At 43.0% G+C, this 24,463-nt stretch overlaps 1 protein-coding gene across 1 annotated transcript in view; it reads left to right on the plus strand.

The window, feature by feature from the left end:
- KANK1 (KN motif and ankyrin repeat domains 1) overlaps positions 1-24,463 on the plus strand; it is a 128,628-nt gene that overhangs the window by 74,054 nt on the left and 30,111 nt on the right. The window contains exon 4 of the mRNA XM_074856367.1: positions 4,136-4,248. Within this exon, the coding sequence (XP_074712468.1) occupies positions 4,212-4,248 (37 nt within the window). The 5' untranslated portion in view covers positions 4,136-4,211. The remainder of the gene's footprint in view (positions 1-4,135; positions 4,249-24,463) is intronic.

The raw sequence follows: 24,463 nt of genomic DNA on the forward strand, positions 1-24,463 counted from the left end.
TGGAATCACACAAACAGGTGTGCATGCATCACCATTTCCCACACGTGACTGCAGCCCCTGGACAAGAGGACTTTCATGATAGCTTTTCTGGGTTAAGAGCTGAGTTATATTTCTCTTCTAATGACTGTGTTGCCAACATGCCATTCTACAGCCGCTCTTAGATCAAACCTCAACTGTCTTCTGTCTTAAGCCTCTGTTGCAAACATCACACTGAAGTGGGAGCCTGGATTTTCTGCAAGGTCTGTGCCTCTTGAATCTACAGCTCTGCTGTGTGGGTGCCAGCACTGATGTACATATACTTAGGTATTTCTGGTGCAGAAATACTAGCATAGGTGTAGGTGACCTGACAAGATGCAGTACAAAGCAGGAGCATGGTTCTTGTCCCTTGTGATTAGGATAGGATATAGGCTTTATGTTCTGCCTACAGAATCACCATTCTGGAAAAGCCTGTAAAAGTTGGGATGTCGTGACAGTTTGCAGAAACTGAGGATTGTGCGTGTTTAAGGTTTCTGCTATTGAACCTCAGGGCAGAGAGAGTTTGAATATCTAATTCAAAACACTTTAAACAACTGCTTCATTGAGCAATAACATTTCATATAGCTAGTCTCTGCTTGTTTTGCATCTGCCCTAGGGTCTGTAAATCACAGTATTCACAGGCAGGCAGGGGGTGAGCATGTAAAAACACATGGGCAGAAAGTTGAAGAGTTGGGAATGGAATATATAAGCTCCTCTACTAATTTTCTTTTGTAAGATGTCTGCACTGGAGAACATGCTTTGCTGTAGAGCAGGCTAAGTTCTCTTCCACTGTGTATTCTAGCTGGCCTCCGGTGTTGTCCTGTGCCTTGACCACATGAGAGACTTCTGTCAAAGTGCAGCTATTGGGGGGTGTGTTACTGGGGAATCACATGTGATACCTTTCTAGAAATGGTCCATGTATGTGTCAGTGCAATTTCAGAAATTCAGTTCCCTATGTATTGTTGTGGCTCAAAGCAATATGAATTCCCTTCCTCCATAAGTTTGCTGAGCTAGATCATATTTTTTCCAGACTTTAACAGCTGTTTAATAGGCAGGTTGTCAGCTGCAGTTACATTTCATCTAAAAAAAAAAAAAAAGAGAACCAATTCTACTTAAGTAGCAAATTATTAGACCCTATGTTCTTCTCTTTTTTTTTCCTTTTCTCCTACCTGTTGAAAAGAATTTGCTTCCTAGATTATTGTATTAATCCTCATTTAAACTCAGAAACATCATTGTTTTAACTAAAGGTGAGTTTGTTTCTTAATGGAGGTACTTAAGCCTGCACAGCTTTGAAACCAATAGAAGCTTACCCAGAAGGGAGTTTGTACCAGGTCAATTACGTCTCTTTAAGCCACAACAAAACGTAGACCTGAGGCCCTGTTTTGGCTTTCAGAACTGTCTTTATTAATTTTATGCCAATTCTAACCTCAGTTACATTTGCTTCTTGCTGTTAGGAAGCTCTCCTCTTGCATGCCTGTGATGGTGACTAGTGTTTTTGAAACTGATAGGACGAAGATTAAGAGATTTTACTTTTAAACCCACGATGAGTTTCCAGGCATGCTGCAGCATGGATTTTAAGTTGGGGCTCACTTTTGTGGTTGACCCGCTCTCATTTGGGACTGCACTGCACCTAAAAGAGGTGGGTCCCCCAGAGGGTGCCCTCTCACCTGTCTGCCCAGTGCATGCTCTCATGTCTGCCCTTGTACAAGCATTAGTGGCAGTGCAGTGGGTGGTGTGAGCCAAAAGAGCTAAGGGAGCTAGCTAAGAATCCAGCCCTGCAGAAGCACAGAGACAGGACCCTGGTGGACTTTGGCCAGATGGGTGCAAATCTGAGCAGCATCCCTTGAGCCTTCTTTGCTTCTAGTGGGATAGGAAGATGCAGATTGGCAGCATGAGTTGCCTGATAAAGCAACAGCTACATTAGACAGCATGTGTATTTTACTGTGCTTTGTTGGTTAGGTTTACAGTGGTGCAAGACTTCTGCTGCAGCAGTGTACAATAAACATATATAGTGAAAGCAGGGAAGCATGCCTCTTGCAGTGCTAGTGAGAAGCACAGAGCTGTGCTGAACAAATTAGAAGTGGGTGAATTAATTCAGCCCTGTTTACTCTTAGGTGCACTGCTGATAGAGTCTGATGTCCAGCTAAGTGCAACCTGCCCTGAGACAGTGGCTGTCCTGAGAAACTTAACGTGGAGACAGATGATATCTGTAAGCATTCATTGAGACTCAGTAAAAATTGCTTTTCTTGGACTTCAAGCATAACTTTATATCCTGATGGCAATTGCAGAGATAGGAGTGATGCTTTAAAATTTCTCCCTTTGAAAGGAAGTAGTTAATATTTTCTTAAAAGCTCACAGATTTCAAACTTCAGTACTGGCTGCAAATTCAGCCAGCCAACATGCTGTTTTTTCTCACTGTGTTTTTTTTCTCACTATGCTTCATTGTTTCAGAAACCTGATAATTATTGTTATGCCTGGAATCTTGTGATGGCCCTCTCTGCCTCATGGTCTGTGTTGGATGCATGCTGTATTTTGTTGTCTGTAGCCTTTTGCTTGTACAGTCTTTATGACAGCTTCATGTCCTGTCCTCCATTGAACAAGAGACTGTAAATTTAAAAGTATGTGGCAGACCTTGGGGAGGAGGAGTTGCAATGAAGGCCTTTCTGCATTCTTGGAAAATTGATGTCAGGATTGTACTAAAAATGAAGTGATTTGTGCTTGTGTTCCTTGAAGGGAAAAGCTAAGCTATATTAGCCTGTGTAATGGAGCTCCGTCAGTTTTAAGAGACAGCCAGCTTCTCTATCAGTCCATATACCTTTGACTCCAATTCACATGGTGGTTGCACTAATTAATTTCTGAATTTTCTTTTCTTTTGCTAATCTGCTTAGCTTTGAAATATTTCCACGCACGCACTGTCAAGGCCAAATCAAATATAATTGAAAAAATGTGACTGGTTTGTTGAGGAGCTGTCAGCCTAAGTCAGACTGGACTTGGCGAAGCAGGGTGTTCTTCATACACCTAAGCTCCACCTATCTGAGTCAACAAAATGAAATGCTGTTTGGATTGCTGAAGACTTGAAGCAGAACCAAGAGGAGGTGTCTCTGCAGCCCCGGACAAGTCAAATCTACTGTGCTGAGGATGAGGGCTGTGATCAGGCTGCCCTCCTGGTGGGCAGGGAAGGAGGAGCAGGAGCCCGACTGCAGAGCCAGCAAGGCTGGCTTTGCAGAGCCAGCCAGCAGACAACTAGCCACAAAACTGCTGCTGGTTTTGCTTCTGTCTCTCAACTTGGCTTCTGGTTGGCAGCCATCCGCCCAGGGTGACAGCGCCCTTTTTCTGTACCCGCAGCCTGAGCTTCAGGCAAGCACTGCTTCTCAGCTGAATCTGCCACATGTGGGTTGAAAGAAAACCTCACACCCAGGAAACCTGTCACCACTGGGACCTGCATGCTGACCACGCAGTCAGCCATGCACTGTCCCAGCCAGGGTATGTGCCAGCTCTGGTCCCCCCCACTCCGCAGGCTTCCACACAGCAGCCATTGGCTGCCAGGTTTGTCAGACAGTGAGGATGCATGTGCTTGCTTTGGCTGCGTCCTCAGTGGGGTCCTTCTGCCCCCACTTCCCCTGGGGACATCTGAGCTTGGAAATGGCAGCTGGTCCCCCACTTGCTGGTACAGCTCTTCTGTAGGTGCTCTTCACCTAAAAATCCTCTAACCCTGCCTATGTAAACCGTTGGGTAGACTAAAACTTTACATACATACCAGCAAATGTGAGAAGGCTGCTGTAGTACAAGGGAGGCTAGGGGCAAACTGCAAAAAAGCTGAGGGCAGGCCAGAAAAAACAAGGCCAATTGCAAATTCATCAGGTTACATCCTCACTGAGAATACATCTGGAGCAGTGGACCTTCTTGGGACGTTGTCAGAGCACCACTGATTCAACTTCAGATGCCAGGACGCTGTGGGTTTTGTGATAGCTAGGATGCTGGTTAAGAGGAATATAAGTTACTGCTGTGGTGAAGATTGCAGTGAAGATGAGACTTTAAACACTCAGAAATGCCTACTGCTTAATGTACCTAACTTCTTAAAACTGTATGTTTTTAACTGCCTCCTTCTTGTCTGTTCCAGGTTGCATGTCTGGTTGGACTTGATGCATGGCATTTGCATGAAACCTAACAGCCTAGCTCTGGATGTCTGAGCAAACATGGCCTACCCAGCAAATACTAACGGCAGTGCTACAGGTAACTAATTGGGAATGCTTTTCCTCCTTTCAATTATTAATTTTTAAAAGACCCTTTTTTCTTAAATCATGAAAGTAGCAGAAAAGGGAAGCGCAGCAGTTTAAATAATGAAAACTCACTTCCCAGTAGATCGAGCCTGTCTGTTTCCACCCCACCCCTGCCATGACACCACCGCATCACCACTTACACCACCCCACCACCCTGATAATCTTTTAAATATTTAAAGTGTAGAAAGTTGTTTGCAAAAATGTAAGGGCTGACACTCAGCCCTTCAGCATAGAGCACACTCTGCTTTCAAGGACCTACGCTGGCTTATACCAGACTTGGAGGCCTAGGGGTTTGCTGCAAAAAGTCATGTGGTTGTTGTCCTGTGTCTGTAATTAACTTGTGAGATTAACCACCTCTTACATATCGAATCCCCAGTCCTTCCTGGTCACCCTTACTGGTCAGGCTGATTTTGTTTCTTGCTTCTCAGCAAAACATAAAAGCATTTCTCAAGCAACATCAAGAGGAGGTGTTCAGTTCATTTCACTTCTTTGTTATTTTAAGGATCCCCCCTATATGTCTGGTCTGGTTTGGCTGGGTGATACTCTTTGAAATAGATCGCTCGGCATGTTCAAAGGTTGCTGAGGAGGACTGACTGGTCAGGAGGGGGCAGAGATTGCAGAATGATTGATAACAGCACAGCAGCAGCGTTCCTCCTGCGGTCATGTCAATGTTTTCCTGTTCTCCTAATCACTACACAAACATAGCTTTAGCCCACTAAAGCTGAGGCTGCTACAATAGGTTTATATGGAAAACTTCAAGTGCATGGCAGGAGTTTGTGGGTGCTCTTTTGAGACCTCCTAATGTAGGTATGATGGGAAATGCATTTATCAATGAAGGCTGGGGTGGCTGAGAGCACTTTGAATATCCTGGGAAGGAACATTAAGTATCTTTTTTGTTGTCCATGTAAACTCAAATTTCAGCTTTTTTTTTCCTCTAAGGCTCATGCATGCATATTAAAATGCTGTTCACTTGATCATGATATACACATACTAAGAACTGCTTATCTGGTGGATTTTAGCACTAACCTCCTTTGAAAGTATGTTCTGGTTTGGAAACAAATCCTAAATTACTGTGCTCACTGTAGAATTGTGCTAATTGGTGCAAGGGATTAAAGCATTTTGTGTGCAGGAAATTAGAAATACGAAGTGTCATTATCTACAATTTATGAAAAAAAAGGGGTTTTTTTAAAGGCTAGTGGAAGTTACATGAAGATATTAGAGTTACTATTATCTGTTGATGATTTAAGGTTGAATTTACCAATGTTGTTAAATCCCAAGACTGCTGAAAAACGGTATTTTCTCCCCTTCCCCGCCTTTTTATATAATTAGAAGTATATTCTCTAAAAAAGAAATGATATCTTTTTGTAATCTTTTTGAGAAGGTGGACTTCAGAACTTCTGGTGTGTCACTTAACTTTAGCTGTTTACTGCCTAAACTCCCCAACGTAACTTGACTTTTTTTTGTAATACACTTTTAACTTAAGTCATGCAGAACAATTCCCTCTGCTTACAAGAAAAAAAAAATTGTTCATGAAGTGTTACAGATTGGTTTACTAATTATTTTCCCCCCTGCAGTAGAATTGTCTATTGAAAAAGTTTGTAGGCAGACATGTAAGTCTAGAAGAAGCTTGTACTGGGGGTGCATTAATGCAAGGTGAAGTTTTAGTTTCAGGATTGTTATGCAACCAAGACTTCTTGCCAGGTAGAAGCTGTTTGTTCCCTTATTGGTAGAAAGATGCTACAATGAATTGCAAGTATTTAATTCAAAACTAAATTGGACAACATTTTGCAGAGACTGTCGGGACTTGTTGGCTTTGCAAACCCTTGAGGCTGGCGTTCTAACATGCATGTATGCCTGTGTCTCCAAATCCTCAGCAGTTCATAATGGACAGAGTATTGGGCTGCAAATACGTGTGATTTGTTATACTGCCGTGCTGCCTGGGAGAGAATGCCTTTGGATGAGCAGGAACTGATTTGGGCGTTGGAGGTATTGAAGCAAGTTTCTTAATTGCATGGAGCTCTAAGAGAGGAAAGACAAACTTCAGGGGTGGTGTTTTCTGCACCCTCTGAATCAATCAGCACCAGGAAAAAGAACTAGAAAGACTTGTTACAGACTGCTAAGCTGCGTTTATGTTACTTGAATATTTTGGCAAGTTTGACCACATGTTCAGCTGCATTCAAGTATGAGGTGACTAAGGAGCAGTGGTTTGCTTTGGTTAACTTGAGAATGTGAGTACTTGCACTGTTAAATGATTATGCCAATGTGCCATTTTGGTAAATTTTCTCAGTATACAAACCTATATAGACTATTGCTGCTGCAGATAAAATCTGTAGAGGAATGCTTCGATTTGGAACTTGTTTCCAGGAAAGGATTGGGCTATTTTGCATTTGTATAGAGATTTTTTTTTTAAAAGGATGTTTATGGGAAGTACATTTGCTGTAAATATTTTCAGTGACTGTGTATGTGAGATAAGCTACAAAGCAAGTGATGACTTTATCATGAAAGCACCTATCATAAATTTTTCTGCCTCCTGCATATCTCAGTAAAGGTATGAACTTTAAACGTGGAGAATAAATAAGAGAGACTGATTTAGACTTCAGTACTGTTTGTCAGTAGTTTTGTTTGCTGCTGACTTAAAGTTTTATCACTCTGTTCTCCGTTTTGTTGCACAGAGGTCTTGTAGTGAACTGTTTCTGCGAGCTGCAAGCTTATTTGTTCACCTTTATACGTTTTGGAAGTTGGTTTAGAGACCTGGTACTGGTTTTGGACGAGGCTCTATCAAGGTTGTGCTATCTGCTCAGAAAATACCTGAAGTCTCTGTAACAGTAGTGATAGATAAATTGGTGCTTCCAGACAGATTTGTTTTATTTTATCATTTGGGTGCTGGGTAGTCATAACTGTTTGCCGTTTCGAGCCTGCCGTGGTGGCATGTGAGCTTACTGCTCAGTCTGGTAAGCTCAGGAGGGTTAAGGAGTGCAGTGGAAGTCCAGAGCATGTTGTGTTGTGTACTCGTCCAAGGAGCTGCAGCAGGAGCTAGGAAATACCCTGTGTCTGTGGGGAGCTGTTGGGAGGCTGGAGTTGGTTTGGTGCATGATACAAATTAATTTATCTTTGCACAGTACAAAAAAAAAAAAGAGGTGATTGTTTCTTGAAATAGTATTAGTGTCTCCATTAACTGCTGGGTGAAACTTCCAGCAATTGTTAGCTTCTGTGCTTGCTAGGACTGATGCATAAATCATCTATTTAATGAGGCTCTGCAAATATTTCTGTAGTGGTAACTGTAGAAAGGTCCTCCAGTCAGCTACAAAAAGCACAGTGTACACCACCCTAAAACTTACCAGGCAGTTTGGAAATACCTCTGGTTGGATTTTCATTCCTTTCACTAATACCTGATTTGCTGAAACTTTCTTTTCAAAACACGTGTTCTGAAAGGCACTGAATGGTGTGAAATTCAGGTCCAATTCCATTTGTTCTGATGTAGAAAACAAGGAAGCAGCAAAACAAACATAGGAGACTGATTAAAAAAGATAATGGATTAAAACCTGTATTTGTTTCTAACCATCATGAAAACTTGTTTTATTTGACTTTCCTAAGCACCTCATACTCTATATCCAGAGACCATAGAATTGCCAGAATTGCCCGTCACCTTTTTAATGGGACATAAAGTGTTTTAACAGAATAAAAGCTTTTCAAGTTTTCCTGAGTAGGACAGGCTGCAGGGGTCAGTATATCAAGGCTGATGCACAAACACTTTCTTTACTTTGCTGTAAAGCAAATGCGTGTTGTTTTCTGTACACGGAGTCTGAGATTTCCCTGATCCTTTATCTTTTCTCCCTTTTGTCTGTACCTTGCCCTTGCTCTTGTTTAAGGATTTGTGTTTTCATGCCTTCCCATCCCACTTTTAACATGCTTCTACTTACAGGAGCATTACAACTTCCATGGATTCATTTGAACTATTACCATGCATGTTTAACTCGGCTATATGCTTTACCTCCATCTTCAGATTCCCACACGGTTCTTAAAGCAGCGGCATCGTAGCAACTCACCGTCATTTTCACTGTTGGTGTTTTTGCACCTGTAAAGCAAGGAACTGCTGCTGTAATAGCCAGTGTGCGAGCATCAAGTGTCTTTGCTCCGTTTACTCCTTTCCCTTCCAGCCTCCCGGGTCAGGGAGATGTCAACCCCAGCAGACACAGGCATCCACCTCCACTCTGGAGAGCGCACCAGGGGCTGCAGGACCATGGGGGGTTTGATGGCAGGTACAAACCCTGTTGGAGTGCTGGTTCCCCTGCAGCAGCCTGGTGTCCCTCAGGTTATTTTATATATGCACAGTTACTCTGCAGCACCCCATGGACCTGTGGTTAGATCTTCTTTGTGTCTGAGCAGTTTTCTTGACTCCTAAGTGAAGTTATAACTATGCACCAGTTAGTCAGAGAATGAGGCCATTACAAGAGGCTGTTGCCTGAATTAATGTTGAGATACTAACATCAGCGTGACTCAAAAGACTGAATGTTTAATAAATGTGTTTTCCATCTGCTGGTATATAAATGCATAAACAACTGTTGTAAAGTATTATGAAAACCCATGTTTGCTTATTAACCCTTTTTATTGAAGCCAATAAATAGAACACATTAGAGCAAATGTTTTTATCATACACATCCTCTGCATTGATTTGTAACACTTTTACCAGACATTTGGAGGCACACTTTCTTTTCAGTTACTGGATTATTTGAGTTAGAGTCTCTCCTATGATTTGGTTTTCCTGATGCGTATAATCTTAGGCAATATGCACAGAGTTTTGCAGGATTTCCAGCCTAATGATCTGAAGTAGTCTAAGAAGAAAGTGCAGTGCACCAGAACATTATCACTATTACTAATTTTAGCAGAATATCCACGAGTTTTCATTACAGACCCTCGGCCGATAAATGGGAACTTACAGACATGAAGTTAGCAATTGGAAGTGTTTGACTGCTAGTGGTAGTCAGTCCAACAGAGCCTTTGCTCCTGAGTATTGTGAGTGCCTGCCATAAGTGCCCAGCTGACAGCTGCTCTTCACTGCTTTCCTGCAGGGTAGGTGTCACCAAGGTATCATTGCCGGTGCTACTGACACCCCGAGCTCTGAGTTTAGCAGCTTTAAATGCATTGAGTTTGCTTAGCTTAGCAGATGTAAATGACCAGGGTTCAGGTGAGTTTGTATTTTTATCAACTGAACTGTGCAAGCAAGGGTAATCTGGTTGAGTCAGGGACGTGTGATGAGATGCTGTGTAAGCCTGGGCTTCCTCCCCTACCATGCTCCCTGCTCTAAACTTGAATCCAACAACCATCAGAGTTAATGAGGATGGGTGTATGCCAAAGGTGTGCTTTGGCAGCTGGTGGGAGACTCTTGCCATTGGAAGAGTATGCTGAATTGCCATGTAGTCTTGTGCTTTCTGGATGGACAGACACCATGCAGGGCTGTCACTGGGATCCTGCTCCTGCCTCACCCACGAGTGATCTAGTGAGTCACTGGTGGTGCTCAGTATTTAAACACAAGCTAGGGTGGGACCCAGAAATCTGTGGGGTGAAGGGTGAGTGAGCCTCCAGTGATTTCACATCAGCTCTATCCATAAGGTGTATCAACACTTCTATCAGTGTGCTGTAGTTCACTCTCTGATGCCAGATCTGCCTTAAGAACAGGTGGCTGGAGATGAAGCACACCATCTCACAGACAATGCCAGCTTTCTACTTGAACTAATACTTGTTTCTGCTGCAATTGCTAGTTTATACCTGTAATTCAGGGGTGCATTTGCTGCTGCAACAGAAAGCTTGAAAACACATTGACTTGCATTTGCCAAACCTAGAGGCCTTTATCAGACTGCAGAGGATCAGGGATCATGCCTCACCTTTTAGACAGGGCTTGTTGCGTGAAGAATGCCTGCCCTTCAGGCCTGATTTTGGAATCTGCTGGAAAGGGAAGGGGCAGGAAGAAATCAGAAAGGATACAGTAAATACAGTGTCATTAGGAGCTGAGGACATAGCAGTCTGGCCCAGATAGCCCAGTCCTTAGAAATGGAAATTGGATGTGGTGGGAAGCAGATGGCCCAAGACACAAAGCCATGTAAGCTGCAGATGCTCTGCAAAAGTACAAAGTACCGTTGTCACATCCTGCTCAGATGAGGGAGACAAGTGACTCAGACTATGAGAAACCGAACAGATTTATTTGGTCTGTCTTTTGTTCAGAGATTACCACAGTTGTGTCTTGTTCTGGATTGTCTTCTGCAGCTGTCCAGAAGCTTCTTATATCTCACCTAGACAGAGGACTGTGTTCATTCCTCTCTGATGCAGGCTTGCTCATGGAGTAATGCATGCTTTCCTTCTCTGAGCTGTGGAGATGCACTTGCATGGGCAGCACCTGGGCTTTCTCATGTGGCCTGCTGCTGCTCCCTGTGGAAATACATGCCCTCTACACCCTTGGAGGAGCCAAGGGTGCTGATCTTGTGTTTTAAAGCCCATAACGTTCTAGGGACTAAATAGGCATGCCTTGCTGTTTGTGGTACCGTGCAACCTCACTGAACTGGTGGTGATTAACAGTGATAAAAGCCCTAAGGTCTTGTGATGGAAGTCACTGCTTTGCACTAAGCTGGTGGTGGTCAGGTGAGAGGTGCCTGTGTGGAGGAGCGGTCTGTGGGGCTGGGTGAGAGGCAACACATGTCACAGGAAAACCACCAAGAATAAACTTTTTCCAGACTTGAAAAATTACTTTCTCTGCATCTTCTTCCTTACCCCCACTCTCAAGATACCCAACTCAGTAAATCTTGCTCTGGCTATTTAACTCAAAAGAGAGTGTTTTACCCCAAAACTATTCTACAGTATTCCTCACTCCCTTCCCAGATTCTTTTGCAGAAAGCAGTTTATTAATAATTGGCATGAATGCCCTTCCTGTCGAAAGGGAGGGAATTTTGTTGCCTTTAAAAGGATACAGTACCTCAGAGAAATGACTTGGATGGAAATAGCCTGATTACAGCTGGTTGTCTTCGGTTCATGAACACAAGTGCCTGCATTTAGACATGTTCCTTGCAGAAGGCTTACTGCTGGTGCAGAAGTCCTTGGAAAGCTTCTTGTAATGGCCACCCCTTTCCTCCCCCCCTTTCATGCTATTTGTAAGGCTTTGGATTAGAGATGACAGAAGGGCAGCTCTTCCCGTATCATGTTTTCACAGCAGTTCTAGGGGCTGAGGGAGCGCTTGGGCTGCCCACGTTGGCATTACAGCTCTATCTCCATTTCCTTCCTCTGGAAACATGACTCCCCTTGGTGGCAGAGTAGATTCCTGCCAGGATGTCCCCGTGTGACCGGCTCTGAGCTTCAGGACAGGAGCGTGCTTGTGGCCATCCTCCCCTTTCTTCTCCTCCTCTGATTTCATCCGGAAATTGCACTTACCATATTGGCTGAAAGTGATGGTTGACCTCCGCTGTGGAATGCACATCGCAGCTTGCAGGGTTTGGGTTAGCAGATCAACTAGGTCCAAATAGGGCTCTTCCCCTCCCCCATCCCACTAATTCTTTAAAACTCTTCGTAGCGTATACTTAGTCTGCGTTAGGTAGTCTCCTGAGATTTTTCTTCACCTGAGTCTTCACACAGACTTTGACAAAACTAAGTGCTCAGACGTTCGGCAAGGTAGGTGAACACAAGATCCCATCATATACTTTCATGCTTTTGGTCCGTCCTTCCCCACTTGGAAAGCCTTCTTCCCTGTAGAAGTAGGTAATGTGACCCTTAGGCTCTCTCACAGCCCATCCCTTTTGCTTGCTCAATTTCTCCTCCCTAGTTATCTCACACTGTAATGAGTGTTTTATGTAACTGCTTTGTCTCTTTTTATTAATATATTCCTGTATGTTTTCTCTTCATAACAGTATGCTGCTTTCCTTCAACATACAGGACCTGTCTGTGATACTTCTGCATTGCCCTTTAGGATTTGCTTGAAAGTAGGAGAGGGAGGGATGGTGGGAGGGGGTGGAAACTGTTTTTAATAGCTGGGTTTGAAGGTTTTGGTCAGGGTGAGGATCAAATTAACTGATAATTGGGAACACATTGTTTTCCCCATGTAAACCAGACATCGCTGGTCTGGAGTGTAGTCTCTTTATTGCTGAGGGGCATGTTTGTTGATGTACTCCTAGCCCTTTCCGTACCCCCTCTCCACACAACCAGCCCCTCTGCCTGGAGCACCGTCATATGGGTTGCAGAAGATCTAATAATAAAAAGAAAACACTTGTGCAATTTAGCTACTGTTACTGGAATTTCAGGTCTAATCCTAGCAAATAGGTCAAGTTTTAACACTTCATGTACACTGCTTAGTAAATCTGAAATGTGCAGCTTTCAAAAAAAAGTATAGTGCAAGAAAATACAATAAAACGCATGGTTGTGGTTGAAAAAGTAGACTGACATTTGCATATGATAGAAGCACAAAGACAACATCAGAGCAATAAAGTTTTAAGGGATTATGAGGATCAACAGTGTTCTTTCACTTCAAGTCGTCCATGGCTAAGCCCTTTCCTCCTCTCCCCTCCCTCTAGCAGAAATTGTGATTCTTAAATTTTAGATATATTTTTCCATATCTTAAAAGCTTAAAAAAAAAAAAGGTGTGTTTTAGAATCATTCTTTTCTCCTCCTGTCCTCCTCTTTTTCTATGTGGAGACAGATGGCTGTTACATAGCTTTTACGTTTGCCATCACTTGAATGGGTTTACAAGGCTGTGCATCCACTGCATTGCCCTTTAGACTTTCACCATTCTCCGCTGCCGTCGTTAGTTACAGTTCTGTTCCCTTCCTCCGCTCTCAGATAGCATTTCTGCCAGGATGCTTGTCCTTTCCTTTTGTTCCCTGATATTCTTCTCAGCCCCTTTCTCCAGTGCTTAGTCTCACCCCAGCTCTCCCTGAGGACACACAGAGACTTCTCCCAGGTGCAGTCCCTGGGGAGCACAGCCTGTGCCTCCCCCCTAATATCCAGCTCTCCTCTGCCCACCGCTCTGCCTTTAATGCTCAGAGGCTTCCTTGCTACCTGTTTTCAGTGCTGTGGAAAACGTACTGTTGACGATTCTGGGAAAATTACTTCCTTCTCCCTTTGCAGAGAAAAGTTGTAAGGCTTCAACTCTGCAAGCACGTGCATGGCTTCAGCCAGACCATCTCAGCCCGTACCCCTGTAGGACAAGACACCAGGTACAGCCAAGACCACAGCAGCGGGAGAGACATCTCTGTGCGAAACTCAGTGCAGCATCTCCTGCTGCACTCCAGCTTTCCCATCCTTCTGCAATCCTGCTGCAGCATGATGTACTGCACACACCATTTATCAGTTATAAGGCACATTAATAATGGACAAGCAGAGTCTTGCCCATGGGTCCCACTAGTTATGTGTGGCACTTGTTTTTTTTCCCCAGTTTGTGTGGCACTTTTCCTTGCCTCAGCCTTTTGCATAATCAGTATGTTATTGTGGGTATTTCTGGATTAGTCATTGTTACTACAATGTGTTACATTGTTACTACCATGGTGTTTGATTGCAGAGTCTTGATCCAAGTGAGAAAGAGATGCCTAAAACGGTAGCCTGTACAGTCTCCCTGGCAAAGCCGTGAGCTCCCTTGCCTCTGCTTAGCTGGGGAAGTGGGGGGTGATGACTGAATGACATGGGGTGGCTTCCATGCTATCAGGATCAGCCATCTGACCCCAAATGACTCAGCTTTTTTTAAATGCAGCAGAAGACAGTCACTAGGCTGACACTTCCACTTGAGTTCCCAGCAGGCAGAAGTTCCCTTTGCAGCCTTGTCTGTGGCATAAGAAGTCCATAGATGTATTTGCAGATTAGAGAATGCGTATCTTTCTTTTACAGCCATGGATTTTTCCTTTCCCTTATGTTCAGATTCAGTGTCATTCACTTTTCGTCTCTGCAAAATGGGAGAGCAAAGCTGACCCGTAAAGCCCTGCTGGGAGCTGCAAGCCAAGTTGCTAGCTCACTCAGTTCTAACATCCAAATAGAAACAAGCAAGTATGCCTGACCATCTGTATAAAAAAAGAAGAAAAAAAATGTCACCAAATTTGAATGCTTGAATGGTCTACTCGCTCCCAGGACAAGACTTCTTACCATAAGTTTTTCTAAGCAGTCACATTGGGAGAATAGTAGAAATCATGACTTGCCTCATGACACACAAAATACCAAGTGGTTGAAGTTCATTCTGCATGAAGCTAAACCAGGTGGACGCTTAACGATGCGGGGTGCATTTTTCAGTTGCATCCTCTCTGGGTAGATGCTAATGGTACTGTGCAAAATGTGCCATATAGAGGTTTTGAGTGTTACATAGTCACTGCATCAGATTAATCAGGCACTTGACTAGTAGATCTTCTTACAGTACTAACACATCAGCTGCAGTCTGACATTTTGAACATGGTTATTGAATACTTCCCAGCTACCCTGAAAATCTACATTTGACACTGTGACTTAAAACCCACCCTGGACCACCCCTGGCTCAGGAAGTCTCTGTGTTGCAGGTTTCTGGAAGCCAAGAGGAGGAATGTTGCTGTATGCTTGCCTGCTTTCTTACATCCTTCTACAGGCATCTGCTAGGGAGGAGAAGGTGGGTAGGCCAGATCAGTCTCAGGACTGACCTCAATGGCTAGCATCGTTCTATGGAAACTGGCTGCCAAATTCTGAAAGGCTGTAAAGAAAAAAAAACAGACCCACAGCAGTGCCACCCCTCTCTCCCAAAACAAAATCCACCAGAATAAAACCAAGAAGAACCCCATATCCAACCTTCACCAAAATCCAGCAGCATGTTTTTGAGAGTAGGAACATAAACTCGACAGTGGTTGGTCAGGCCAAGCTCTGTGATACCCTGGACCAGATCTTTGTAGTCTGGCAAATTTATTTCATTCTTTCCAAGCAGCGCCACTCCAGTGCTGAGGAAATGGTCTGTTGGAGGCATGTGTTTTAAAGAAAGAGCTGTGCTTCATCCATCGCCTTTAACAGATCCATTGTGCCCTCTCTGATTTTTGTTTTCAAAAGGGGTGTGAAATAATCTGCTGTTTAGATAAGAATTTACCAGTTGGGTGACTGCCCATACACCAAATCTTACATTTGCTCTGCTGCAGACCAAGTCAGGTTTTTTGGTCATTGGGGAGCTGTGCTCTGACCTCAGTTTTGTTTCTACTGTAAACAGTAGCTGAATGAGTTTATTTGGCACCATAACAGTCTCAAATTTGACTCATATTTGGTCTCACATTTGACTTGCTGGACAAGAGGTCTTTTTCAGCTTGCCGAGTTGATCGAGCTTTGAGGAGAGTCCACTGAAGGTGCGTGACTTGATGCAGGGCTCATTCAGATGTCAAGCCCTTGAAACCACAGAGTAATGATAAACAGATGGAGCATGTGGAGACAGCTGTTAAAATCTGTTCTTTTCTAAACAGGATATCATGCTCTCTTTTTTTAGAAAAATGAAATTATATCATGTTAGAGAATTTTTTTTTTTTTCTCTGAGCAGAATCCTAACTCTTGAGAAGGATGTTTTGGCCATACCTTCTATTCTCATGCCTTATCCCAGATGTTACGGTTTTTTTCACAGCATTGTCATATTCTCCTCTGTCCGGTGTGAAGAACCTGCTGATGGAGCTAGAGATGCCCACCAGTAACACCCAGTGCTGCTGTGCAGCACTTGTCCTCACCTGACTGGTCACTTGCTCTGCAGGTCGAAAGATGGGGATTGAAGGGCAGTGAGCGCAAAGCGATGTCTGCAGGCTCAGGGCAGTGTTTCAGGGGCTGAATTTTTGCATTTGTTTCACTGAACAGACAGCATGAGTCAGGTTTCAGCTGCCCTTGAGTTTTTCTGCCTTCTAGGAGAAACTTCAAAGCATGATTAGAAGCTGTTGCCAAAGCATTTCTTATGAAGAGCTGCTTTTCTTTATGGATGGGGTGATTAGAGCAGAGACCAAATCAAACCAAGTTCACTTAAAACTCAGTACCTTTATGGTCCATAGATGTAACAAGTTGACTACATCTAGAGACTTTCTTTGGACTTTTTTTGGGGAGCTTATGTTTTATAGTATATGCATCAATGACTTCTAATTCAAGGAAATAAATGTAAAATTACCTAGAGGGCAGGACCTAGTTTATAGTCCAAAAGCTGATGCCTTTATTAAATATTACTTCACTTTATATGAAATACCACTGAAGCCACTAGACGTGTTCGGGAAACACTTTTTTTGGAAGTCTGTGCCATTTTAGCTGAAGGTGCTGTGGAGCACCTCTCTCCTGTCATTTCAGCACAAGATCCCACTTCTGTTTGAAGCACAACTCTTCCAATCTGCAATTATCTTGGAAATTATTTTAACAATTCATGTTTCTTTTTTATTTTCTTTGTTCTTGGGAATCTGGATGAAATGCACAGTAATAAAACTCTTTTTCTTTAGTCCTGTGAAGTCTTAGGACCATTACCATTGTTAAATTAGCCTGTCCCCTTGCCGTGTTTACTTTTGGAGTCCTTGTTTGGTTGTAGTACAGCAACTGTTATTGTAAGCAGAGGTGAAGAGAGATGGAGCTTAGGCCTTTGAGGGTCTCTTTATGATGCTGAGAAGTGACGCTTTTTTGCATCTGGAATCCCAGTTATCTTTACTTGAGTTAATACTTGGTGTTATGTGGAAACAAGGGAATTGAATATGAAAAAATCAAATATGTTTGTGCATAATTTTGAAAGTGCTTGTACTAGCATGAATGATACCTTGTATATTTGGGCCATGTTTCAGAAAAAAAAACCTGTGCCTGTAACTTTATACTAAAAGGTTTTATTTTTATCCCTCAAATTATAAGCTACATTTGAGAAGCGTAAACAAAATGAGGTTGAATGTAACACAGGCAGAATTGCAAGCAGTGGCGGTTACAACAGAGGTAATTGTTCTGCCCAGATTTATATCAATGAACCTTTCTGTGCTTTCAGTACGCACGTGGGAGTGAGAAATGAGAGGGGTGGGTGTGAACAGCTTGGGGAGAAAGGGAGAGCGGGTGGAAGAGAAGTGACCTGAACTTTTAATTCCCTCTTGGGAATTAAATCTGTCTTTGTCAGAGAAAAAAAAATTATCTTTGTAGTGTGTCATTTGGTACTGTTTCTTTTGTCCTGCTGCCCATTTGATGTATTTTAACCCTTGGGGAGCCAGAGGTGATACACAGCATGGGAAGTGCCATAAAGGGAAGCCACTGGCACTGCGCTGGGCTGGCTGCTGGGCTGGGACTGTCTCAGGAAATTCCAAATGAGTATAAATAAATGCTCTGTAGCAACCTCTGGGATCCCTGCCTGCTGAATACGCGCTCACTTTAAGGCAAAGGAAAGTGTGCTTCAGACTTAATTTCCTGAAAAACTAAACGTGGCAGTGTCCAAGGGTTTGCTTCTGGGTGGATTGGTGAGTGAGACCCTCGAACGGGGCTGGGGGAGAGGGGAGATGCGAGTGGCTGGCTCTGTGAGCCAGCTGAGAAAAGGGATGGGGGGCACCCAGGGGTAGCACAGCTGAAACCAGCCCTCACTGTTCTTATAGAATATTAAGTTGGGATGCTTTTTTTCCGGGTTTTTAACAGTGCCCGATTAACTGGGTTGTCTCGCAAGTGCTGCCATCTGAAGGGAGCTTGCACTTTGAAGTTTCACGAAACTCTGGTAGCCTCTTTGTTTTTGTTGTTACATACAGAGTAGTGTGTTTCTTTCAACAAATGCAGGTTTTCTAGTGGGAGATCGGTGTTGTGAATACTCAAGTGAAGGGAGCACTGCACCTATTTACTCCAAGGCATTGTTTCAACAGTAGAAAGGTAGCTGTTACCCTTAAAGTTGCTAATTTTGAATATTATTCATAGACTTTCAATTATAAGCCACTGTTTTTAGCTATTTAGAATGTGCATAAAGATTTAATTCTAATAATGACCTTTTTCATCTTTTCTCTGATGGTGGCTTTTTTAACTTTTTGGAGAAAATCAGTTCATCGGTCTGAACTATTTTAAGTGCAGAGAAAAAGCTTTCAGTGTTTTTGGAAAATGCAAATTGCTTATGCTTTTGAAGTTTGGAAGGCAACACACGTTTTATCTCACAGAAGGAATCAGTACTAGACTAATATAAAAAACGGTGGGAGGGAACAATTCCCGGTATTTGAAATATCATACTGATTATGCAGCATAAACCATATTCCTTATGGAGGTAAGCATGTGACAAAATAATGTCCTTCCAGGACTCATAAATACAAATATTTGTAGAACCATTCTTGCAGAAGACAATTCTTCCATTTTTTTTTCCACCCTGTGCACAGCTGTAAGACCAAACTGAATCTGTAAATCAGTTTTAATATTTCATGGCAGGTTTATACCCCAGGAGCCCAGGTTCTTTCCTTATGGTTACTCCTGTTACAATAGCCCTATGTATCTGTTCTCCACTTCTCACCTCTTCAGAGATTTATAGGCACAGAAGGGTAATAACATTATAAATCTAAATATTTTGGGTTTGTGGTTGAGTTGTTCTTGGCTAGAAAGCAAACACAGCCTTCTTTGCTTGGACTTCAGCAGATAACACTGATGCACAGTTGTGTTGAAAGATGTTTTCAGGGAAACACCTGCCTTGCATCCATGACTCCTTCGGCCCCCATGGAGAGTGGGAAGATGATTTGCATGAGTGAGGAAGGAAGAGAAATATTTGGGGGTTTGCTCCTCTTCTGCTTTGCCAGCTCTCTGTGTGGGTCTTGTGAAGCCCATCCTATGTGGATGCAAGCCTTGGTCTTTGTAATTATTTTTTCCTTTGTCATTTTTCTTGTGACAAGTGGTATAAAGCAACAGGGGATGATGTACTGTTGGAAGAGCGGGGCAGGTATGCCACATTTTCAAGAGTTGGCAAGGACGGTAGGAGAGCTTTGGGGTTTCTCGGGTGCAGCAGAGGACAGAAAGGTGCCTTACCAACACTGGGACTCAGCTTCATGTTCATCAACATCAGTGGCTGAAACAGCCCAGATCTGTTAGGATGTATTTTTGGAAAGGAGGGCTATGGTGGTCTGAAACTGAGCTGCTCTCCTACTGTGTTGGGTAGATCACATCGTATGGCTTTCTTCCAGGCTGCAAGGAGCTTGTGATTGGTATCTACTGTTTGCCATAACTTAGATTATTTTGCTAGGCCCGAGTTAGTCTGATTTGGAAAGTATCTTTAAATTGAATGCTCCTCATTTGTCACAAATATGCCTGGATCCTAAGTGTGCATGCAATACATAGCGAATGAAATAAATGCTTCAGGGAATGACAAAGGGCAGTTCTCAAGCAAATACTCCAGGATGAAAAAAATACACGTGGAATCAGGTGCTTGGAAAGAACAAGTTCACACTGGTTTGGACTTGCCTTTTTGGCACCTGGTTTTCAAACATAAGTAAACAGGACTGAGATGCCCCCTATTTCAAGCTCAGAAGTAAAGGATGACTGGTGACATCTTGTCATTCTTCCCAGTGGTACCTGAGAGAACAGGAGGCTTACTTTGCTACAAGGAAACGCTCAGAGCCCCAGTGCACCCACAGACTGACTCGTGACAGGAATTTGCCCAAGTGGCCACTGTTTTTAGAGTACTTTTACCCAGAGGTGGCAGCGATGTTGACAACAGCAGCAGCCCCCCCACCGTGGATTCTGCTCTGCTCTTCCTTGCTGCTGGTGGGGCAGTTAGTCATTAGCTTATTCTGCTATATCCCTTCCCACCCATGCCCTGCTTCCTGCCAGCCGTTGCTTGAGTTCCCCTGGGACCTGTGAGTCAGAAACTGGGATGGAGGCAAAACAGACTAGCCTCTTGAGTTTTGAGTTTCTGTGGTTAGCAGCCTTGAGGTGGTGCACATACAAGATGTCCCACCACAGAACTGCCAGATACAGAGCTATTTCCAGAAGGTGAGAGTAGCAGAAAAGGAGATTTATAATCAGCCTCAACTAAGGGAATTGTCAAGAATACAAAGCAGATTTTGTGTATTTTGATAAGGGGGCATATTGCAGTTGCTCTCAGGACAGTTGGTTGTGCTTTTTTATTTTCCCCCTGGAATAGGTTCCTCATAAACAAGATTAATCCTTTATTCAAGGTTAATTAATTTGCACAACTTTATTGTCTGGATTTTATATTTTAAATGAGCTTCTGTTTGAGCTGCAAGTTTTCAGTTCAGAGATTCTAGAAGTAAAAGTTTTCGACATTAAAAAGACTAGAGAGAGTTAGGAGGTGTGTTTTATGAAAAGTGGTTTTTACTTTCAGCTCACAAAAATAATTTTTAATTATGGTTATATGATGTTCAGATATAAACTCTGTAGGTAACTCTTTTATTAGCATGTGAAAAAAAACCTTTAATGGTGTAAAAAAAAGGTAATGTGACCTTGAAAGACCCCCTCCTAACACCAAAAAGGCTATTTATTGTATGTATAGATGCCTTTGGGTAGCAGGCCGTTCTGTGGTTTAGGAATTTGACCCTTGAGGAGGACGTGACAGTGGGACATCTAGGTTAGTACATCCATCTGATCACCAGTACCAAGGTGAGAGCTGTCTCATTGTTTTTGCTATAATGCTAAACAACTACAATTGTTATTATATTTTCAGTATAATGATAATCCTAGTATAATGCTAAGCAGCTAAGATTTTTTTCAGGTTCAGAGGAACATAACTGTTTGGGAGACTGTTTTCACTATGGGTTGATCAAGTAGATGGAAAAGCCTAGTTAGGCCAATGGAAAGACTTTTGATGCTTTTAATGGCATTTGCATTGTGGCTGTGATTGTTTTGAGTTTTTCATCTGTTGCAGTAATGGTAATTCTTCTAGAAAGAGCATGGTATTAAGACATCAGATCCATTCGTAAAATGCCTTATTTTACCAATGTTGTGTGGTAAATGTGGCATCATAGCCCAGTGCCCTACTGTTTGTGTTCATAGTGCAAGCCTAGCACAGCAGCAGTCTGAACCATCTTTCTTCAACATTGCTGCTGCTTATGTTCATTGACTTAAGGTGGTGTACTTAATTCACTTCTGTGAGGCTTACCACTACAGACATCTGAGCTGGAGCGTCTACGTCTTGAAATAAAAACCTATTTATTACACAGTGTTGTAGCTTCAACCTTTCTCTGTTATTAGTGTCAGGGAAGTTGCTATCCCCCATTTTTTGGTTACACCCCCCAACCCAAAGCACTGAGTATTTAGATGTCAGATTTAAAATTCAGCTCCCCAGCTGGGGTATTGACACATAAATTTTAAAAAGTAACTAAAAACCTTACAAAAATATTTTACCATTTTTCTGCTCCTCATTTTTCTCTGAGATTAAATTTGGAGCAAACATTTTACACTGGAGATTTATTTCTTCAGTAAAATGTGCAGTAGATGAAATTCCTCAGTAACAGGAGAATCCTCTGCACCTGTAACTGCGGGGCTGGTAGCAGGCTGTTATCCCTCTCTGGCTGGGAAGTTTTGGTTTGGACTGTAGTACCCCATACCCGACAGCCTCAGGTGCACCAGGAGTTAAATCCCATTTGCTCCAGGCATATCTGTAGCTGAGTAATAGCAAAACAGATTGCCCTTCTTACTAGACGGTATTTATTGGTTGTTTTTCCAGAGCAGAAAAGGAGAGGAAGGTGTTATCAGAGCCAGGTCCACACTACAGTGCGGTGTGCTGGGCAGTTATGCCATTGCTTCTATTCAAGCTGTGCTGGGTCACCCAGGCACTCCAGCCTGGCACTGCAGGGAGGGTGGCATGGGGGTGTCCTCATGGGCAGCTTGGTGGCTTGACACTGGTGTGCTGCCGTGGCTCTCCTCCTTTTGGGAGGTGAGCAGCCAACTGAGGTGGCCTGCGCTCCACACCTGCAGCGTGTTTCATGCTGCTGCTGAGTGCTTGAACTGCAAAGGAACGAATAAAACACTCGATGCTCCTGCTGTGTCTGGGAAAGTACAGAAACAACCTTCTTTTTCTAACTTTTCCCCCCTCAGTTCTTGGAATAAAGTAAAATAAAAATCTGATGGGTACATTGTGTTTGGGGCTTCCCCCCCCCCCCCCCCCCCCCCCCGGAAAATACTGGACAGCTAGGTTGAATTGTTGGGGAGCTAGTACTTTCATGGCATATTCTGTATATTGCTAGCCAAAAGAAAGCTGATCAAATGAGTGTGCTGCAAGGCTAAAGTCTATTTTCCAAGTGTTTTTATTGTTGTTCTTTTTAGCTTACATTCAAATCCCAACACCTGAAAAGAAGAATGAAAGAAAAATTGTTAATTATTCCATTCTGCTTTTTCTTTTTAAGGAAGTGCTCAGCCTCATGCATTTTGGTTCTTCTCAGAAGGCGAGGCTGATAACTCATGTATGCTGAAGAACAGAAGAAAAAAAGAACAAAAGTAGTATTGGGGGTGGGAGGAGAAGGAGAAGCATCAATTTCTTCACTGTTACACAAAAGAGTCAAAAAAGTCAGAACTTTTTTTTTTGTCCCCTCTTTTTCTGCTCCAACCTTTCAAATTGAAGTTGAGCATACAAAAATACTGATTTGACTCCATTTATGCCAGCTATTGTCTCTGTATTTTTCCTCTGCAGTGTTCTTTATGAATTGTCTTATGCCATAACTCTGGAAGGAGACTGTTATTCATAACATTATTTCAATGGAAAATAGCTTCTTTAATAGCTGTCAGATCCAAGATAAAAATGCCTTAGAGCAGATACCATAACCAGATGGGGAGAGAAGGCTTTAGGTGTGAGGTCTGTATTTTTCAAAGCACCTTAGACTTTCAGCTTCAGAAGTACATTCTCAGTTGCTTCTCTTTGCCCTTCCTGGACCCTCCAAGGCGGCTCTACAATAAAGTTTAACAGAACCAAAGCTCTGGCTTGTGGAACCAAAACTCTATGTCTGTCCACATTTTCTCTCCGTCAGAAGTCTTGAAGCACATCAACTTAAATGTTCTACCTTTTTTCCAGTTCTCCTGGTCTGGGAGCAGACATGATTAGTGTGGACTTGGGTAGGGCTGACTCAATATTTTAATATACTGATATTCTTGTGTAGTGCACTGGATAGGATATAATTTAATAGAAGTTGGCAAGACTGGAATGTTTGGACAGAGCCAGTCCCAGCATTGCAGGAGGCGAGAATTGAAGACTGCATTTTTTAAATGCTGCTTGTGTCCTACCCGTGGTTATCCTGCAGCAGGGAAAGGGTAATGAAATCTTTGCATACTTCTGGAGAAATGCATTAATAACAACAGTACCACAATGAGGCTTCTGTGCTTCACAGGGTGTTTACTTCACTTTACTGGCCTAAAAGCATGAGGTGTTTCGTGTCTCCTTGCATTAAAAGACATTTCAGAAGAAAGCAGGAATGTCTGCAGCATATTCACAGACAAAAGTGTATGTGTTTGTGCATCTGCATATACTGTATCCATGTAATACAGTGACGTGATTAATATTTGCCTGAGCTACTACAGACACTGGGGAATAGTTCTTCTAATTTTAGCAATGCCCATGATCAGCTGGCCAAGGATGAGACAAGATGCCTAACAAGAGTGTTTGTACTGCCTGGTATTTACTGCAATACTTCTATGTGTGTTGGGGTGAATGGGGAAGGAATCTTTTGCTCACTTGAGGTCTCTGGGCATGAAGGCTTGCCTTTCTGGCTGAAGGACAAATAGATGCAGCTTCCTCCGAGGTTAATCTGAGGTACCTGCTTGTGTAGCACTTGGTACTTGCCCACCAAAGCTAGGGACTAAGGGCATCCGTAGTTCATCCAGGACCTAAGGGCTGAAAGGAAGAAGGGCTGCGTTCTTATCAGGTGCTTATTAATTTCCTTTTTATTAGATTTTTTTCTTTTGGAACCAACAAAACCATTTTTATTGCTTGAAAACAGCCATCCATTTTGCTTTGTTCCATGCTTAACAGGCACACCCATTTTGGCCCTGAGATAGCAAAATGCACAAAGGCTTGGCGCAGCTCTTGCGCGCTGCATCAGTGTGGTGTTGGTGTTGGTAGATTGCATGCCTGATCCTTGTTTGTCTTAACATACCAAGAAACGTCTCCAGAGATCAACTCACAATACTGGGATTGTGTTGGTGGAGTGTTCACTGTGTTGTTTTAAGGAGAAGTAATAGGCAGTCAGCTCCATGTGCAGTCTCATGCTTGTGGAGCAGCAGATATGAACTGTGTCCAGGTAATGCTGCCAGCT

The sequence above is a fragment of the Strix uralensis genome, chromosome Z (genome assembly GCF_047716275.1).
Source record: "Strix uralensis isolate ZFMK-TIS-50842 chromosome Z, bStrUra1, whole genome shotgun sequence".
NCBI lineage: Eukaryota > Metazoa > Chordata > Aves > Strigiformes > Strigidae > Strix > Strix uralensis.